The sequence below is a fragment of the Rhinatrema bivittatum genome, chromosome 7 (genome assembly GCF_901001135.1).
Source record: "Rhinatrema bivittatum chromosome 7, aRhiBiv1.1, whole genome shotgun sequence".
Taxonomy (NCBI): Eukaryota; Metazoa; Chordata; class Amphibia; order Gymnophiona; family Rhinatrematidae; genus Rhinatrema; species Rhinatrema bivittatum.
The window spans coordinates 185,931,109-185,946,699 of NC_042621.1; the positions used below are offsets into that span (position 1 = coordinate 185,931,109).

The following is a 15,591-nucleotide window of genomic DNA, read 5'->3' on the forward strand; positions in this document are numbered from 1 at the left end:
ACAGCAGCAACAGTGGAGAGAATACTCCAAGGCTTCAAAAGAGGGCACCGACAACAGTGGCATGAACCCCATGAGAGAGGCAAAGTAGTACCAAGAGTGGAATGAATATCCAAAAGCACCATGAAGGGGGAACAAAGCAACAGAGTTGGAAATAAAACCCTGAAACTGATATAGGGACAAAGCAGGAAAAAGAATGACATGAAGACCCTAAGACACCAGGAGAGGTGGAAATCAGCCAACAACAGTGGCAAGAATAGCTCAAGATGTAGAGTCTGGGTTATGGCAGCAAGACCCCTAAGGTATAAAGTCTGTGGTATGGCAGCAAGGCTTAGTGGCACAAAGACCCTAAGGGGTATAACAGCAAAGTAGAGTGGCAGCAAAATGGAGAATGGCAACAAGATAGAGTAGCAACAAGACCCCCAAGGTGATACATCAGGGTGGCAGCAAGGCAGAGTGGCAGCAAGAACCCCAAGGTGTAGCATAAGGGAATAGCAGAAAGGCAGAGTGGCAGCTACACCCACAAAGTGTAGAGTATGGCATATGGCAGCAAAGCTGAATAGTAGGAAAACCCCATTGTGGTACATCAGGGTATGGCAGCAATACCTGCGAGGTGTAGCATAAGGGATATTGTAGCAAGGAAGAATGGGAACAAGACCCTTGATGTATAGAGTCTGGGGTATATCAGCACAGCTAAGTGGTAGATCAGAAGTATGGCAGCAAAACAGCGTAGCAGCAGGACCCAGCAGCAGAATGGAACAGTTCCCCTATGAGGAAAGCCTAAAGAGGTTAGGACTTTTCAGTTTGGAGAAGAGACGGCTGAGGGGGGATATGATAGAGGTGTTTCAAATCATGAGAGGTCTAGAACGGGTAGATGTGAATCGGTTATTCTCTCTTTCAGATAATAGAGAGACTAGGGGGCACTCCATGAAGTTAGCATGTGGCACATTTAAAACTAATCGGAGAAAGTTCTTTTTCACTCAACGCACAATTATGTGGTTAGTGCAGTTAGTGTAGCTGTGTTTAAAAAAGGATTGGATAAGTTCTTGGAGGAGAAGTCCATTACCTGCTACTAATTAAGTTGACTTAGAAAATTGCCACTGCTATTACTAGCAACAGTAGCATGGAATAGACTTAGTTTTTGGGTCTTGCCAGGTTCTTATGGCCTGGATTGGCCAATGTTGGAAACAGGATGCTGGGCTTGATGGACCCTCGGTCTAACCCAGTATTGCATGTTATTATGTTCTTATTGTCAGGTGCAGGGCAGCTTCATCTTCATTGATCCTCTGTCCTATCTACTTGTCTACTTCTCCTGCCTTAGCTCTGTCTTGGCTACTATCTCATTCAGAACGTCTTAGTTGCTACACTTAACAGTCTCACTGCAGCACTTTACAATGAGCCATAGACTTGCATGGGAAACATAAACAAATGAAATAAAAGTTTTTATTTAAATTCATGGATACCCTCCCTTAATTTAGAGGGTCCACAAATGAAATCAAAATGATCTAATTTGCTGCATTTCACCCATTTGTTTTAAATGAATGCACATCTCTATTGAGCCTAGCTTTGCAAAGTTTGACATGCAAAGACAATAAAATGGCTCATATATATTTATAAACAAGAAGCTGACACATATTGGTGAGTGCTATAACCAGTTGTTTTCAATTACTGTGCCTATACTAGTGCACATACTGCATTTTTTTGTAATGCAATAATTTTGTGATTAGCATTATGTGTTAAAAAATTATACTCTTCATGATATGCAAAGAATGTATGTAAAAAGGAATGATTAAATATAAACATAATCAGCAGCAGAAGCAAGGGGTTGGTGAAGGAGCAGAGGCTGGTATGTTTGCACCCGACCCCTCAACTCAACCAAAAAAGTGTTCTACTGCTCCTGCTCTAGGGGAAAAGCTAAACTCCACCTTTTCAAGTGCAGTGACCTTTCCAGAGTTTACGGTGGATTACAAGTTTTTCATGATCTGCAATATGTCATATTACTATTAATTAGCTGATTTTCACGTTTTTACATGTGCCACAGCCAGCCATTAACATTTTATTAGCTTTGGGCTTACTTTCATTTATGTTTTTTGGCAGTACTTGTGCCAGTGATTTCAATGCACATTTAAATACCAAATTCAACATTTAACACACATTGTTGAGTTATCACGGCTTAGTAAATAGGCCCCTTTGATTGCTGTGCAAATATTGGCATCTTATAGAATTTCAAATACACTTACTGCTACAGTTAGCAAGAAAAACCCAGTGGCTAGATGATTGGTGAAGATTGATTGAGGAGTCATCTGTTTCCTGCTGATTGCTGCCATAGTTAAATATTATTAATTGGTAAGGGCCTGATTTAATATGGCTTTTTCCCATTCCTTGTCTATTGGGATAAAAAGCTTACTAAATCTGGTCCCAAGACTTGGTATATACGTGAAGAGTTGCATTGAAAATGTTTATTAAAAGGTATTTGGGAAAGCTGGCCGATGGCTCAATGGCAAGTCCAGTGCACTGGATACTGGTGGAGAAAAGGAATCACACATAAAATGAAGAGATATAAGGATGAATGTATGAAATAAAGTAAAGCCTGATCACCCTTTAAAGATTCAATAAGGAGATCTACAACCTTCAAAGTCCAAGCTGAGAGATTGAATTAGAATGGCAGATCAATTCAATACGGTCCCCCAACAAGGTCATGTTTAGCCGGTAGGGCTGTGTCAGGAGGAACCCACAACAATATCTCAGCTGGGAACTGAAGCGGGTTTAAAGAAAAGAAAAACACTGATGGCGGACCAGCATGGCTTAGCTCAGTAAGGAGAGCAGTTTAAATCCAAAATGTTTTAAATGTTTTAAACAAGCGAGCTGCCGAGAATCGGTCAGTGGGTTGCAATGCAGCAAAGAACGGCTTTAGTAGGCAATTGTACAAACTGAAAGAAAAAAGCCTCTTGAGGCAAACAAGGGTTTTATCCCGCATAAATACATTTTAGTAGGAAGAAGTGTATACTGAAAGCAAGCGTGCATTTGGCCAGATGGTTGCAGACGTAATGTTCACAGCCACTGGGAGCAGAAAATCTCAACAATCACTCCATGTTGACACTAAATGGCTAGACTTAGAATCCACATTTTTATTTATATTCTGCTTTATGCACTTTTATTCAGCACTTCAAAGTGGATTACATTCAGGTACTCTAGGTATTTCCCTATCCCCAGAGGACTTATAATCTAAGTTTGTACGTGAGATAATGGAGGGTAAAGTGACTTGCCCAAGATCACAAGGAGTGACAGTAGGACTTGAACCCTGGTCTCTTGGTTCATAGCCCACTGCTCTAACCACTATGCTACTCCTCCACTCAATTTGGTGATTTCTTGAGGGAGCTTCAGTTTGTGGCCCCTGGCCAAGGACTGTCACTAACTAATGTGCACGGACCATAGTGTCTGGTGATCTGAAGGGCAATACTGTCTGGCGATCTGAAGGCAGCAAAGCAATGTGACAAGGCGATAATCTGTATGAGGCGATAAAGCTCTCATACAGATTCTTGCTGAGGCTTCACCTGGCGTACTGTGTTTAGTTTGGGGACCATATCTGAAAAAGGATAGAGACAGGGAGGAAACCAGCCAAGAGAAAGAAAACTTATGGGAGAGGCTGAAGGATATAAATATGTTTATCCTGGAGGAGAGGACGTGCAGAGGAGATATGATTATAGACCTTTTGATACCTGAAAGGTATTAATGATACATGAACTTCAAACCTTTTCTTTTGCAAAGGGAACTGTAGTACTAGGGGGGTCACAGAATGAAACTCCAGGGGAAATGACTCAAAACCAACATCAGGAAATATTTCTCCATGGAGAGGGTAGTGGATGTCTGGAATGTCCTCTCAGAAGAGGTGGTGAAGACAAAAACAGTACATGAATTCAAAAGGATAAGGGATAAACATCGTGAATCCGTAGAGGCTAGATGGTAGAAATGAAGAACGGGGTGCATGCGGGTCACCTGCACGGAGTGGAAGTTACTACCATGAGCAATTTGCTGGGCAGATTGGATGGATCATTTGATCATTATCTGCCATCATTACTATGCTACTATTTTACTGTGATGTCTGGACTAAGTTAGGAGGGGGATATGAAAATAGGAGTGAGGAAATAAAATCTTAGGTAGTTGCTAGAGAAGGCTTATGGTGCTATATCCCAGTGGAGACCTGTTCCAATTGAGCTGGTGGCCAAAAAAAGTATGTGAGACCCTAGATTGAGTGTTAAATTGCAATCCTGGAGGGCCGCACACTGGTCAGATTTTCAGGATATTACAAATGTACCTTCTTTGTATGCAAATATATCTTATGCATATTCATTAGGAATATCCTGAAAATCTGACCGGTTTGTGGCCCTCAAGGATTGCAGTTTGGCACCCTTAAGCTAAAATATATTGCATAAACGGTAAACTCTATGAATTATTATCATAGTCTCCTTCCAAAGAGATGGCATTTTGGATGCAATTGAATTAGAAATGAATTTTGATGGAAGGCCCACTTACAAAATAATTATTATAGAACTTACCTGTAAAGAACAGAAGGTCTGTGTAAATGGTTCTAGTCGGACCAGATAAGAAGTCACTATTATTGCAGAGGAATAATGGGTGCAGTAGTGGCACTGGACAGAAAGGTCTCCTGTAAAGTTGATTAGATAAATACACATTTTATTTTTTCAAAAACTACAAGGCACAAATAAACAGCAATAAAAAAGCCATCATAAGAAAGTATGACTATAATATGATGAAACCAAATCTAATTGATAAAGATCAATTCCTATAAAGCAGCCTTTTCAAATATCTGACCCTTTCTTCAGTATTTAGTTTCTCCCATCTTTTACATTGATTTATATACTATTGGCGTAATTTTGTAATCCTATTTATTATAAAGCACTCTGAGGAAGGACACCATAAAAAAAGCAATATAATGTAATATGACTTGGTTTGAACTATATTACATTATTGGTCCTCTCTATCTGGTCTTCTTGGTAGCATCTAGAACTTTTAAACATCTCTCTTTCTATCAGAGCCCTTCTTCCCTTTTAAAGAGAAATGAAAAAGTTCTAGGAAAAAAATGTCTCTTTTATGGTGAAAGCAAATTAATTTTATTTTTAGCAATTTCTTGGTGCCTTTTTCCAGTCAAAGGCTTAAGAACATAAGAACATGCCATACTGGGTCAGACCAAGGGGCCATCAAGCCCAACAGTGGCCAATCCAGGCCATAAGAACCTGGCTTTTTGTACTGGTGAAGCCAGGGATACCCAACAGCTCTTCTGCTGTCAGTGCCTCCATTTGTTTCCTTGCACTGGTGGGGGCTTGGGATACCGCCACCAACACTTCTGCTGCCTGTGCCACTGTTCCTCTTTCGCTGGTACACTGGTGGGGTCCGAGGAATCCTCACCAGTTTTTCCATTGCCAGTATCACTGCTGCATTGGCTGGCCTCATGATGCAGATATCAGCTCTTCACCCTTGCTGCCTATAGCCCCTCCTATTGCTCTGAGTGAGGTGATTATGCATGCATGTGCAGACATGATGCAATAATCACCTGAAGCTCCTAATATTTTTATAATATAGAGAGACAATTTGATTCCATCATAAACACATATAACTTAATCCTTGCTTTAGTTATGTATCCAATGACTGAATATTTGTTTTCAATCAAACCAAAATCAATGTATTCAACCAACAGGAAATACAGTTTCAAGTCAACCTAATGCTCAATTCACTTAATAAATTAATATGGAGAATTTGCATGTGCATTGCATTACTGTGAGGTAATGCTAACAGGACTGTAAATAACTCCAAAAGAGAGCCATCCTATGCAAATAAGCTCATTAAGTATTAACACTGGATTCACTGTCCAGCATTAAAATCTAACAGTTCTACCATAGATTATGTTAAGATGAAAAGGTAACTAGACCTCAAGAAGTGTAGTTAACTTTATAGACTTAGATGTCCTGTGTTAAGGCAGGTCACCTAAATTCAGGTACTGCCCCTCGTCTCAAGACACAAAGGGGAGGATTTTAAAAGGGTTACGCGCGTAATATATGCGCTAAACCCTTTAAAACCCACTCCTGTGCACGCTGAGCCTATTTTGCACATGTCCCGAGGCTTGAAAAACGGGGCGGGGAGTGGGCAGGACTGAGGCCTCCGGCACAGTGGCCATGTGTGCTGGCACTTGGCCGGCAGGCGCAACTTTTAAAAGAAAGGTGGGGGGGGTGATTTAGGTAGGGCTGGGGGGGGGTGGAAGGAAAGTTCCCTCCGAGGCCGCTCTGATTTCGGAGCGGCCTCGTAGGGAATGGGGAAAGCCATTGGAGCTCCCCTAGGGCTCGGCGCACGCAAGGTGCACAAGTGTGCACCCCTTTGTGCGCGCCGACCCTGGATTTTATAACATGCACGCGGCTGCGCATGCACTTTATAAAATCGGGCATAGATTTGTGCGGGCCGGGTTGCGTGCACAAATCTACGCCCGCGCGTACTTACTAAAATCTGGCCCTTACAACTCCCCTCCTCAGGAGAAGAAAAACCCCTAGCAAAGCAGTAACCTCCCCACAGCAAAGCAACAAATCTTCCCCAAAGCACAGCAGCAATCATTTCCCCCACAGCAGAGCAAAAAGATCCCACCCTCTCCTCCCTGATAGAGTACCTCCCTCCAGCCCCAGATGTTTGATTCTACCAAATTTGACAACTAAGATCTGCAATGTTTGATTCTACCAAAGTTGATAGCTAACATCTACACCCCCCTCCAAGTTCTGCCATCACCCCGTTCAATGTAATTTCTCTATTGTTACAAGTTACATGTAAACTGATATGATGTTACGACGAATACCGGTATAAAAAAATGTTAAATAAATAAATAGCCCTTTCTGATCCAGTATATGGAGGGTTACTGGCCTGAAGGTCTCTTGGAGGTCTTCATGTGGTAGGGGACTTTCAAAGCAATAGGGGGTTCTCAGATGAGCTGCCTGCTGGGGGGGGGGGGATCTTCAACTGCTGTGGGTAGGAATTCACTGCGCTGCTGTGGGGTAGAGATTTGCTTGCACTAACCAGCCCTTTCACTTTGGGATAAGTAGCACAGAGAAATCAGAGTTGTTAAATGTGACAGCTTTCCCATGACCATGTTGATGGGAATTCACCATATTCCGCATCGCATTAACTCATTATGTCAGGTGTCAAAGCCTAATCTAATGCCTGCATTAGAACTGTCCATTACCATGTTGGAAAATAGACCCCTGAGACTGAGCGCCAAGGGAGAGGGTATACTGATCAAGAGAAGCTTTTATTTCCCACCATCAACAATCCATTTCTATGGCTTTACATTTAAGTGAGAATTAAAGTGTCGGCATGGGCTAACCATATTTTTGTAATAGGTTCCCTCAAGTGTAATTCAAGTTAACATGACCAACAGTCATTGTACTCTGTGAGCACAGTGATTTGCCTTTAACTCACTTTAATACAGTATTCACAAAACTCTGTGTAACCTTAAGTTGTCAAATAACCCATGTCACTATTGTACCTAGACTACTCAAAGCATCCATGTGCCTTTATATTGGTTATTACTTCATCTTTCAGTTTTATGCACATGCCTGTGATCCTTTATGCATTCACAGAGAGTTTATTTCCTATGCTTTTACACCACATTTTTCTTTGTGAAAAATAATGTGCACCTTTCAGTGGGATCATATATCCTATGTTACAGAAGGGTTTTTCGTGTGCCCTTGGGCCTCAGCCCGACCCCAGAAGGATCCAGGACAGAACCAAGGGTTGGCTGCGTGTCCCAGCATGGCGGAGACACGGTCTTACCCTCCACCAGGACTGCATGCTCCCAGAACCAACCAGATGATGTTGGTAGATGAACAGTCCTCCGACCATTCCAAGCCCTTTCGGACCTGCCGCTTAGGATCGGCATGGAGCAGCAGGCCGGCCTGAGGATGAGGGCAGACAGAGGCCTTGACACGAAGACTTGAGACTATGACTGAGGTGAAGACATCACAGACGAAGGACTGATGCGACGGCATCACAGAGGAGGCGAGGAACTTGGCAAAGTCAAGACAAGACAAGAAGCTGGGGAGGACAGACATTGGCACTGTCTCTCAGGGCGCCTTAGACAGCCCACCTTCATGGGCGGACCCAATGGGCTGGTCGCGGTCCAGCCGGGGCGGGACCCCCGACGACGGAGCCAGTGTCATCCAGAGAACCACAAGGACTGGCAGGACAGGAAGGCTCAGGAGCGCAGGACACAAGTCCACTGCAGGCAACTCCATTGACAGAGGAGTGTCACTCGGAGATCCAAAGAGCCGGCAGAACAGAAGGCTCAAGAGCACAGGAGAAGGACATCAAGGAACCTGGAACATCAGGAAGCGAAACATCAGACAACGAGACATCAGGAGATCTCGACGAGGACCTCAGGCGACGAAGCCATGGCACAAGAAGCAGACGAGACTTGGAGATCCAGTGAGGAAACACAAAGGACCTGACGGAGCGCTGGAGGGCCGGAACCTCCAGGAGTGAAGTAACTCCGATGCAAGGCCAAGACGGAATGCAGGAGCAGCCCTTTTATAGGGCTGATACAGGAAATAGTCCATAGGTGGGGCCCAGGGCATATCCGGCCATGGGCCCTTTAAATCTTGAAGGGAGGCGCGGCCGCGCGCCTAGAGGCAGGAAGCAGGAAGCTGTGCAGGACCTTGGAAAGTGGTCCTGCACCGACGTCAGCGTGAAAGAAGCAGGACTGGGCCTAGAAGCAGGCCCCAATGACGGCAGTGGCTCCTGCCGCTGCAGGAGGCCCCGAGGGCGGCTCCAGCCACCAAGCCAGCTCGGGGCTTGCGGCCTCCAGCCACGAAGATGGCAATGATGTCGGCGGCGGCTCCAGCTGCATCGAAGACAGACAGCAGAGAAGTCCGTGGCTCCAGCCGCGGTGAAGAGAGCAAGAGGGGCGGCCTCCGGGCCGCATGATGAAACAAAGTCCGCGGTGAAGGCCCGACTTCGGTGGTGTCCAGCTGCGTCGGGCACAGCAAAGTCAGCAGCATGGTAAGGAGCCTGCTCGCGGGGAACCCGCGAGCAGGGTTCATAACATCCTATTTCTAAAACATTTCTTCCCTGAGATCACACTTGAGCTATTCATGATCTCTTTGTGATTTAAATATTTTAGTCTTTTCTCAGTAGAGAGTGCTGACTTGGTTCATTGCAGCTTTATTTAAATTTACTTAAAATGATGCACAATGGCAAAGTATTTGTTTATCTATTTATTTATTTATTTTAGGGATTTATATGCTGCTATATTTATTTTTTTATTTAAAATTACTTATTGATTGCCTAACTGATACAATCTTCCTAGGTGATGTACAACTTCAATCTTAAACCAAAGTTAAAATAGACAAATACATTAATATCATAGCAAATAGAATCCATTCTTGTCCCAAATATCTATATCATAGCTATAAATCACAATCATCTGGCAAGTTTTTAAAGCCTTCTGAAACCTTAAAAAAAACCCTCTTCTCTCAAACTTGATGGTAAGTTATTCCATAATTGTGGAATCATATAAGAGAAGGATCTAACTTGTAATTGGGAATGCCGAAAGGTTTTTGCTGCATAGATTCGTAACAACTAGAGATGTGAATCGTTTTCCATATCGTCTTAACGATAGAAATCGTGTGGCAGGGCAAGAAAATCGTGTTAGGCACGATTTTTTAGTTAAAAAATCGTTAAAAATCGTTTTTTCCGATTAGTGCGCACTAACTCGAGTTAGTGCGCACTAACGGGAGTTAGTGCGCACTAACTGAAAATGATACAATTTGACACTTTTCAGGTCAGTTAAGGTCAGTTTAGGAATGAATATGTATTCCTATTGGCTGCCCTCTTATTTATTCATGTTACCAAGCTTCCCACTGACAGTATATGGGGGATGGGAAATGGAAACAGTTGGTAGCTTGACAAAACAAGTAATGTGATCAGTCAATGTGACTAGAACTTGTGCCCTAACCCTGATACCAGGGGTATTGTGATCTTCCTGCACACAGTGCCCTATCCCTATTAATACCAGGAGTGTTGTGATCTTCCTGCACACAGTGCCCTAACCCTGGCACCAGGGGTGTTGTGATCTTCCTGCACACAGTGCCCTATCCCTATTAATACCAGGAGTGTTGTGATCTTCCTGCACACAGTGCCCTAACCCTGGCACCAGGGGTGTTGTGATCTTCCTGCACACAGTGCCCTATCCCTATTAATACCAGGAGTGTTGTGATCTTCCTGCACACAGTGCCCTAACCCTGGCACCAGGGGTGTTGTGATCTTCCTGCATACAGTGCCCTATCCCTATTAATACCAGGAGTGTTGTGATCTTCCTGCACACAGTGCCCTAACCCTGGCACCAGGGGTGTTGTGATCTTCCTGCACACAGTGCCCTATCCCTATTAATACCAGGAGTGTTGTGATCTTCCTGCACACAGTGCCCTAACCCTGGCACCAGGGGTGTTGTGATCTTCCTGCACACAGTGCCCTATCCCTATTAATACCAGGAGTGTTGTGATCTTCCTGCACACAGTGCCCTATCCCTAATACCAGGGGTGTTGTGATCTTCCTGCACACAGTGCCCTATTCCGGTTACCGGGGGTGTTGGGATCTTCTTGCACACATCCCGGTATCAGGGATAGGGCACTGCATGCAGGAAGATCACAACACTCCTGATATCAGGAATAGGGCACTGTGTGCAGGAAGATCACAACACCCCTGGTATTAGGGATAGGGCACTGCATGCAGGAAGATCACAACACTCCTGGTATTAATAGGGATAGGGCACTGCATGCAGGAAGATCACAACACCCCTGGTATCAGGGATAGGGCACTGTGTGCAGGAAGATCACAATACCCCAGAGGAGTGAGGGTCAGGCAGCTCCCCCCTGTCTGTGAAGCCAGCCTCTCACTAGTAATGCAGGGAGGGAGCTGTCTCAGACTTCACCATCCTCCCCCCCCCCCCTCACCCACACACCATTCACTAGCTGGGACATGGGGGAAGTCAGGAGTGAGGGTCAGGCAGCTCCCCCCTGTCTGTGAAACCAGCCTCTCACTAGTAATGCAGGGAGGGAGCTGTCTCAGACTTCACCATCCTCCCCCCCCCCCCCACCCACACACCATTCACTAGCTGGGACATGGGGGAAGTCAGGAGTGAGGGTCAGGCAGCTCCCCCCTGTCTGTGAAGCCAGCCTCTCACTAGTAATGCAGGGAGGGAGCTGTCTCAGACTTCACCATCCTCCCCCCCCCCCCCTTACCCACACACCATTCACTAGCTGGGACATGGGGGAAGTCAGGAGTGAGGGTCAGGCAGCTCCCCCCTGTCTGTGAAGCCAGCCTCTCACTAGTAATGCAGGGAGGGAGCTGTCTCAGACTGGTATCAGGGATAGGGCACTGAGTGCAGGAAGATCACAACACCCCTGGTATCAGGAATAGGGCACAGGTTCTAGTCATATTGACTGATCACATTACTTTTTTTGTCAACTACCAACAGTTTTCATTTCCCATCCCCCCAACCATCACCTCAGTTGAAACCTTGGTAACATCAATAGATAAGAGGGCAGCCAGCCAATAGGAATACATATTCATTCCTAACTGACCTTTACTGACCTGGATAGTGTCAATAATTTGTATCATTTTCTGTTAGTGTTCCTGAGTTTCCATTTCCATTTCCCATCCCCCCAACCATCACCTCAGTGGGAACCTGGTTAACATCAATAGATAAGAGGGCAGCCAGCCAATAGGAACACATATTCATTCCTAACTGACCTTTACTGATCTGGAAAGTGTCAATTTGTATCATTTTCAGTTAGTGCGCACTAACTCGAGTTAGTGCGCACTAACTCGATTTAACGATTTTTAACGATAAATCGTTAGAATTTCTATTGTATCGTGTTCTATAACGATTTAAGATGATATTAAAATTATCGGACGATAATTTTAATCGTTAAAAAACGATTCACATCCCTAGTAACAACTGCTTTTTTGACAACCTTAGATTTCTACTGATCACATGCCATCTTAAACGATCTTTCAACTGTTTTGGCCTCTATCTTTTAAAGTTTTAAATGCCAAAGAAAGATTATTAAATTTACATCTGTCATTCACCGAGAGCTAATAAAGATCCAATTGACTTGAGGGTGTCCACCTAGTACTTCCTGTCACAATATGGACCACCATGTTCTGAATCAATTGAATTTTCCACATTAATTTCATATAACCACAATCCTATATAGCTTACAGTAAAAACATGCATAATAAAAAACAGGCAAACATAAAAGACAAAAATAAGTTAAGCAATGCAAAATGAATATGAACACAGCACAATATCACAGGAGCTGCAAGTCATATCAATAATAATTTGATCAAAATATCTGCTTGAACTGAATGCTACGTGGAAGGCAAGTCAAAGGCTTTCTTGAATAGAAAAGCCTTCAGCACTTTTTTGAAGGCCTTAAAGCATGCTTCTTTGTGTAGTGCAATTGGGAACTGGTTCCACCATATTGTGACCATCACATAAAGAAACCTTCCCCTTCATTCCACCTGTCTTATTAAATGATGGTTTGGTATATCAAATAAACATTGGTCTGCTGAACTTAGGTTTCTTAGAGGCTGATGGATCTTAAACAGGGAGCCAAAACTGACATAAGCATCATTACTTATGGCTTTAAATACCATTCTCAAGATTTTAAATTGTACCCCTCATTCAATTTGGAGCCAATGCAAAGCATACAATATAGGAGAGATGTGCTCATATCTCAAGGAGAACGTAAGCTGCTGAGTTCTAGATAATTTGTAAAGCCTTAAAATTCTTTTAGATAGCCCAAGGTAAATTAAGTTGCAATAGTCTAACTTAGATATAATTAGACTATAAAGCTGGTTTTAACTTATGTAATATTAGAAATTTCCAGACCAGTTGTTGTACAATCTTCTTAATAAGAGATCTGAATGAAAGAACTGGGTAAAAAGTGATCCCCAAGTTTCTAGCATCTTTCACAAATTGAATAGTACTAGTCTGAAATGTGATAGATAAAGGATAAGTGACAAATTTAGTGGCACTCTATTGCAGCTCAGCCAAACTTAGATGGCAGACATACAAATGGAGATTAGGCCAAGGGTGGTTTGAAAATCAGTTGCCACAGGAAAAAAAGAATTATATGTCATCTGCTTATAGGGAATAATGTAAACCCAAACCTGATAGAAGTTCGCAAATTTGCTTCTAATATATGTTGAATAGTGTAGCTAACAAAGAAGAACCCTGGGGCATCCCAGATGTTAGGATGCCAATAGGGTCGGCGCTAGCTTTTTTGCTGCCTTGTGCAAAGAATTACTGTGCTGCCCCCCTCCTCGATTCATTCAGTCTCTGTCCTGGGCCCGCCAAAAAAAGCAGAGCTCCCTTCAGCAATCTATGTTTTTAATAACTGACACCCGCCACCCACCACCCTCTCCCCAACCCCTCACAGAACTCATGGTCAGTGGAAGGGTATTAGGTACCCTAGGCAAACCTTACAGGCTTGCATACATGACCACCACCCCCCCTCTCATACACAAACACCTTCTACAGACACACACACAAACTATGCATTTATAACATATTTTACATGAAAAAGAAAATTAAAAAGTACAATCTTCTGAGGCAAAAATATCACTTACAACATGCATATTATATTTAAATTCACTGTTGTGGTGCCAACCAGAAAACACTGCAAAAAAAGACACTGGGAACTCATATAGAATTAGACCTTTTGTAATGCATGTTGGGTGTAGGCTTGGCCTTCAGAAAGCCGTGAATACATTTATTTATTTATTTTATTTATTTAAAATCTTTTCTATACGTCGTTAAGCGGGTGCCATCACAACGGTTCACAATATTGTTACAATATAGTAAACCTCCCATACTAAAAGAACTCTAACTGTCTGTACTTAATCAGTAACAACATTATCTATGAAAAAACAACATTGCATATATTATACCAGGCCCTAGAATACCAATTCACCTCCTATTAGGAGAACAAAACAAATCAGACTGCTTTAGATCCCTGCATAGAAACTACAAGTCAGCAAAATACCTCATCTTGGTCATACATGCAGAACACAGACAGACCCTGAACAAATACATAATAAAGAGACCAGAAAGTATAAATAGAAACGTACAGAGAACTGAACTGGAACCAACAACAAGCCAGATTCCATATGCAGAGCAACAATGGAAAAACAGAAGAAATATTACCATTTGTCATAAAACAAATAAATTCAAGACATATAAAACATCAATCATAATAGTAAAACCATATTCATGAAAAGAATAAATATGTCAAACCAAATAGAATTTCCACAATTTCCCAGGAGTTATGTGGGAGAAAAGGTTTTTTTTTTTAAACTTTAAACATCAATATCTCCTTAGGAATTAAATAACAGTAATAAAAGTATAAAAGATGATCATAGTAAGGTAGTTTGAACTGCCAAATTAAATAGATATCACGTTGATGTAAATGTCCTTCTTTTAAAAACAACTTCTCCTACCATTATCACACACTAGAATTTGAAATATTAAAAAGTATTCTCTCCCATCTGAAGCAAGGATATAGACATCTAAATTCAATCATTTATAAATTATAAATTGAAAAGTTAAACAGTATGGCAATTCACCTACCATCAGTCTTTTCAACCTCCTTGACTTCTTTGTACCTTTGTATAAATTTCATTTTTCTCTCCTTGGTCTGAGCACCCATTGGTTTGGAGAGGTCTCGGAATGATTGAGGATTGGTAAGGTTCAAAGTCTATAAGAAGGAAGTAAACATCCATTTTAAATGTCAGGACACAATGTGATGAGGTCTTTGCTGTTATCAAATGTATGACTGCACTTGCTTTAGAAAGCAATAGGAAAGATGCCTGCACAACATCAAATGACTCTGGCTCAAGATCTCTAATCAATCAAGAAGGTAATGGTTAATTAACAGACCACACAATTTCCTATGCTTTGGATCCCACTTAAAAACAATTGAACCTAAGTATATTCCTGTTACCTTATATTCTACTAACCTCTATTATCCTGCTTGTTAATACATCCCCCTGTTTCCTGCAGCAATTGAGGGTTCTACAAGTGTTAGAAATTCAGCGCAATTCTTCAACAAGTTTGCATATATTTTTGGATATAGTTTACATTATTTAGTATACACTATGGGCCAGATTTTAAAATCTATGCCCGATTTAATAACAGTTAATAAATCCAGGGTCGGCGCGCACAAGGGGGTGCACAATTGCGCGCGTCGAGCCGCGCAGCCTTCCTCCATTCCCTCCGAGGCCTCTCCGAAATTGGAGCGGCCTTGAAGGGAACTTTCCTTCTGCCCCCCACCTTCCCGGCCCTTCCCCTCCCTAACCTGCCCCCCAGCCCTATCTAAACCCCCCTTACCTTTAATTTTTAAGTTGCGCCTGCGTCCGGCCAGGCGTAGGTTGTGCTTGCGGCGACGGCCGGCCCACGATCCTGGGCACAGCAGCAAATGGCCGCTGTGTCTGGAGGCTCCGGTCCTGTCCCCCGCCCCACCCACTCCCTGCCCA

At 43.0% G+C, this 15,591-nt stretch overlaps 1 protein-coding gene across 2 annotated transcripts in view; it reads right to left on the bottom strand.

Moving 5' to 3' along the window:
* The window catches only part of WDFY4 (WDFY family member 4), a 746,928-nt gene that overhangs the window by 115,390 nt on the left and 615,947 nt on the right, over positions 1 to 15,591 (bottom strand). For both annotated transcript variants that reach the window (XM_029609624.1, XM_029609625.1), the window contains 2 exons: positions 14,687 to 14,813; positions 4,554 to 4,663 (listed from right to left, as the gene is read on the bottom strand). In XM_029609624.1, the coding sequence (XP_029465484.1) occupies positions 4,554 to 4,663; positions 14,687 to 14,813 (237 nt within the window). The remainder of the gene's footprint in view (positions 1 to 4,553; positions 4,664 to 14,686; positions 14,814 to 15,591) is intronic.